Genomic DNA, 1,649 nt, shown 5'->3' on the forward strand with positions numbered 1-1,649 from the left:
ACCTGATTAAATTGTCAGTAAGGATCAGTTCCATTAGTCCGACCAGCCGGACCTGTTCCAAAGTATCAGTTCCGCGTACGCTTAGCCATCCCTAGACCATTATCAATTGTAAATAAACAAAGAAGTTACCCTAATATGAATTTAATGTTGATGAGTACAAAATAGTTTCTTCTACAGCATTTTATTTTCCATTCATTGCTATAATTTCGACCAAGAAACATCTCACATTTGTAGGTAAAGACTGACATATTGCAAAATTACTATTAGATCTTAGAGAAATTTTATTTTTAGATATTTGTACAGAAGTGATACAGCTCAAAATCAAAAAAATGGATCCTTGTGAATGTGTCTGGGACCATGAGTTTGCCATGAGGAGATTGCTGCATTTGGTAAATACTCATCATATAATTTTAGATTTACTTTGAATTGTGAATTTGTTACAGCTGAGGAATTCTCAAACTGTTTGCACAGACACTGAATGTTTTGACGAAGGTAAGCCACGTGCTGCGAAATCTTACAGAAACATTATAATTTGGAATTACATTTCTCAGCATATGGTGTGGGAGTTTTTAATCATGTGAAATTTTTCATTTTTAGGAACTGCAACTGCTTCAGGATCAGACAATGTTCTGTTGATGACTCTGATTTTGGCAGTTTCCTTTTTCTTGTTCTTTTTCCGACCAAGAAGTGTGAGGAACGCAATAGACTCTAAACCTAGGAATCAGGTAAAATAAATTTCAGTGAACTTAAGATATGATCAACTCCTCAAGCTTGTTGTCTTTTAACCTAGATTTTTGTAATCTTTTCAGGATTCACATGGTGCACCGCCAAACCCACCACCATCAACTATGTAACGTTACCAGGATATGAATTAATCATCTGTTAAATTGAAGCTTCTTATAATGATATAATTCTTGCACTCAATTCTACTTAAAAGGAAAATAAATTCCTCCGACACAAATAGGGCAAGGGTAAATAATTCTTATGATAATTAAAGGAGTAGTGAAAATGTGAAAACTAAACAGAATTTTCTGAGATTAAAAAAATTATAGATATTTTCCCTGAGGTGTAAGGGTTATGGATATGTATATGATATATTGCTTAAGCGATTTTTCAGATATTGAAATATTTTTTGAATTATATTACTCAATTCATTTTAAGGAATAAGCACCAGGTGTACCTGCTGCTCTGAAATATTCATTCCAATACTTTATATTATTGAAATAATTCTATTCAAATAAAAACTTGGAAATGTTGTTATTTCATATTAGAACTGTTTAGTTTATATTCATCCTTTGATTCCCTAACTGAAAATCAAATTGACATGTGCTAAATTAGGACCAGTTATGAATAACTTCTCAGTTAATTCAATAACTACATTTGTTTAGAGAAGTGGAGAACTATGTTAATTATATCATTAAAATAAATATTTTGTGAGAAAACAAGGTAGTAATTTAAGTGAATTTATACTGGGCGATTCATAGAACACAAATGTGCTTCTAAATAATGTATATTAGGCATGTTGTTCCTCATATCCAAGATACACAATGATTCATTAGTTTTTCCCATTTTTTGAATTGATTAAACCCTTTCTTGCTTTCCATAAATTCAGGGAGAAAGTTAGATTTTGGGGTTGGATAAATAACTAG

The 1,649-nt window shown here is 31.5% G+C and overlaps 1 protein-coding gene across 1 annotated transcript; it reads left to right on the top strand.

The window, feature by feature from the left end:
- Positions 1-134: 134 nt before the first annotated feature.
- Positions 135-1,273, top strand: LOC123314115 (small integral membrane protein 14; the record flags this gene model as incomplete). Its single annotated transcript, XM_044899233.1, has 5 exons — positions 135-234; positions 292-389; positions 444-492; positions 598-725; positions 810-1,273. Coding segments are annotated over 5 exons (420 nt in total), but the record flags the coding sequence as incomplete, so codon positions are not given.
- Between the last annotated feature and the right edge of the window lie 376 nt (positions 1,274-1,649).

The sequence above is a fragment of the Coccinella septempunctata genome, chromosome 5, assembly GCF_907165205.1.
Source record: "Coccinella septempunctata chromosome 5, icCocSept1.1, whole genome shotgun sequence".
NCBI lineage: Eukaryota > Metazoa > Arthropoda > Insecta > Coleoptera > Coccinellidae > Coccinella > Coccinella septempunctata.